The sequence below is a fragment of the Priapulus caudatus genome, unplaced genomic scaffold (genome assembly GCF_000485595.1).
Source record: "Priapulus caudatus unplaced genomic scaffold, Priapulus_caudatus-5.0.1 Scaffold518, whole genome shotgun sequence".
In the NCBI taxonomy this organism is placed as follows: Eukaryota; Metazoa; Priapulida; class Priapulimorpha; order Priapulimorphida; family Priapulidae; genus Priapulus; species Priapulus caudatus.
Window position 1 is genome coordinate 75943 of NW_014577579.1, and position 1913 is coordinate 77855.

Below are 1913 nucleotides of genomic sequence, written 5' to 3' on the forward strand. Positions count from 1 at the left end.
ACGCTGAGAGTAAAGGTTAGGGTCACGGCTAACGTTCAGTTATTTACTCACGGATGTTAGAAGGAGCACGCTCTTGTTTCTGCGTACAAAAGCGTGTGTTACGCTGAGAGTAAAGGTTAGGGTCACGACTAACGTTACTTGATTTAACGTTAACGTAACATTAACGTTTAACATTCCTCTTTGCAGGGATACCTGAGTTCACTCGGTCAGGCACGCATAGCCGAGGTGACGAGAGATGCTAGGATAGGAGAGGCAGAGGCGACGCGCGACTCTGAGATTAGGGTATGATTCCCCTCTCAAGCCCATCGTCCGCTAAAACTTTGTATGATTTTCACAAATGTTTGTGTTCATTAAGCTGCTGTTATTGTTTTTTGTATGTGTTTTTGTTGTTGTTGTTGTTGTTGTTGTTGTTGTTGTTGATGATGTTGATGTTGTTGTTGCTAGTTGGCTTAGTATGTAGTATATATATATATATATAATATCCCTCCTATCACTCCACGTAAATCAAAATCTTAATTAGGTATTGAAATATCATAATCAAATGTGGTGGTATAACTTGCTATAGACTACATATGTGTTTAGAAAAATACAATTGTGACCACTGTCATGTTCTGCCCCATGTATGAATCCAGTTCACTTTTTTTTAAATTTCGTTTAATTACCTTTTAAATGCTATTCTCATTTCTGCAACAATTCGTGGACCTGTTGCAGAAATCTCTCGCCACAGAGCAGACGATGCGATCTAAGTATGAGAACGATATCGAGATTGCTCGTGCAAAGCGAGAGTTTGAACTGAATCAAGCCATCTATCAAACGGAAATCAATATGGCGAAGGCACACGCTGACCTTGCGTATGACCTCCAGGTAGAATAAAACACGCGCGTATTAAGTTAGTGTATCATTTCGGAGTTTGTAGGCCCATGCTAAGAGTAAATCATTGATGTAACGTACTACTCGGTAGGAGTATTATGGCGTTAGTAAATGCGTTAGTGGGTGCATTAGGATCGTATAGCGATGGTAATTGGTTCGAGCGAAAACATCGTAATACGGATTTATCATGTAACGGTATACGATTATAACGATTTACATAAATATTGGAAAGATATTAGTATGTGGCACCGTACCGAAAACAACATGTGAATAAAAATATAATCAAGCCACAAATATACAAAAATTATAGGCGATACAGGAACAGGTTCAGGAATCTGTTTATTATTTACACCCGAAACTAGAAACCGTCGCAATAGAATTGCGTATGTTTACAAAATCCAATTACCTAGTTATTCAAGGATGTGGATATACATAAAGAATAATGTTCGCTGGTGGATTCGTGGGTGTACACAGGCTGCCAAGACTCAACAGAAGATCATGGATGAGAAGATGCAGATAAAGGTGGTGGAGAGGAGCCAGCAGATTGCTGTGCAGGAACAGGAGATACTGCGGCGAGAGAAGGAGCTGGAGGGACAGGTCCGTCGCCCCGCTGAGGCAGAGAAGTACAGACTGGAGATGCTAGCTCAGGCAAAGAGGTTGTTTAGCTTTGGTCATCATTTTTATTTTATTTATGATTCGTCATCATTTTCTAACGTTTATTATTATTTGAATCTTCACTTTCCTTATCTTAACTTGTTTGGATTTTCTTAAACTTAAAAAAAATTCCGTCACGTAGGTTTTTGCTCTCAGCGAGTGCAGCTTTTATAGATTTCCAATGTGCGCGCTTATTACGTAACCTGGGTTTCTGATTTTACAGAAACCAGACGATTCTTCAAGCCGAGGCGGTGGCAGAGAGTATACGGGTACGTATATTTACCATGCACACGCACGCACGCACGCACGCACGCACGCGCGCACATACACACGCACACACACACACGCGCGCACGCGCGCGCGTGCACACACACACACACACACACACA

At 41.3% G+C, this 1913-nt stretch overlaps 1 protein-coding gene across 1 annotated transcript in view; it reads left to right on the plus strand.

The window, feature by feature from the left end:
* The window catches only part of LOC106811232 (flotillin-1-like), a 5637-nt gene that overhangs the window by 479 nt on the left and 3245 nt on the right, over nt 1-1913 (plus strand). Inside the window, exons 2-5 of the mRNA XM_014814786.1 lie at nt 187-282; nt 712-864; nt 1345-1526; nt 1748-1793. Coding sequence (XP_014670272.1) covers nt 187-282; nt 712-864; nt 1345-1526; nt 1748-1793 — 477 coding nt within the window. The remainder of the gene's footprint in view (nt 1-186; nt 283-711; nt 865-1344; nt 1527-1747; nt 1794-1913) is intronic.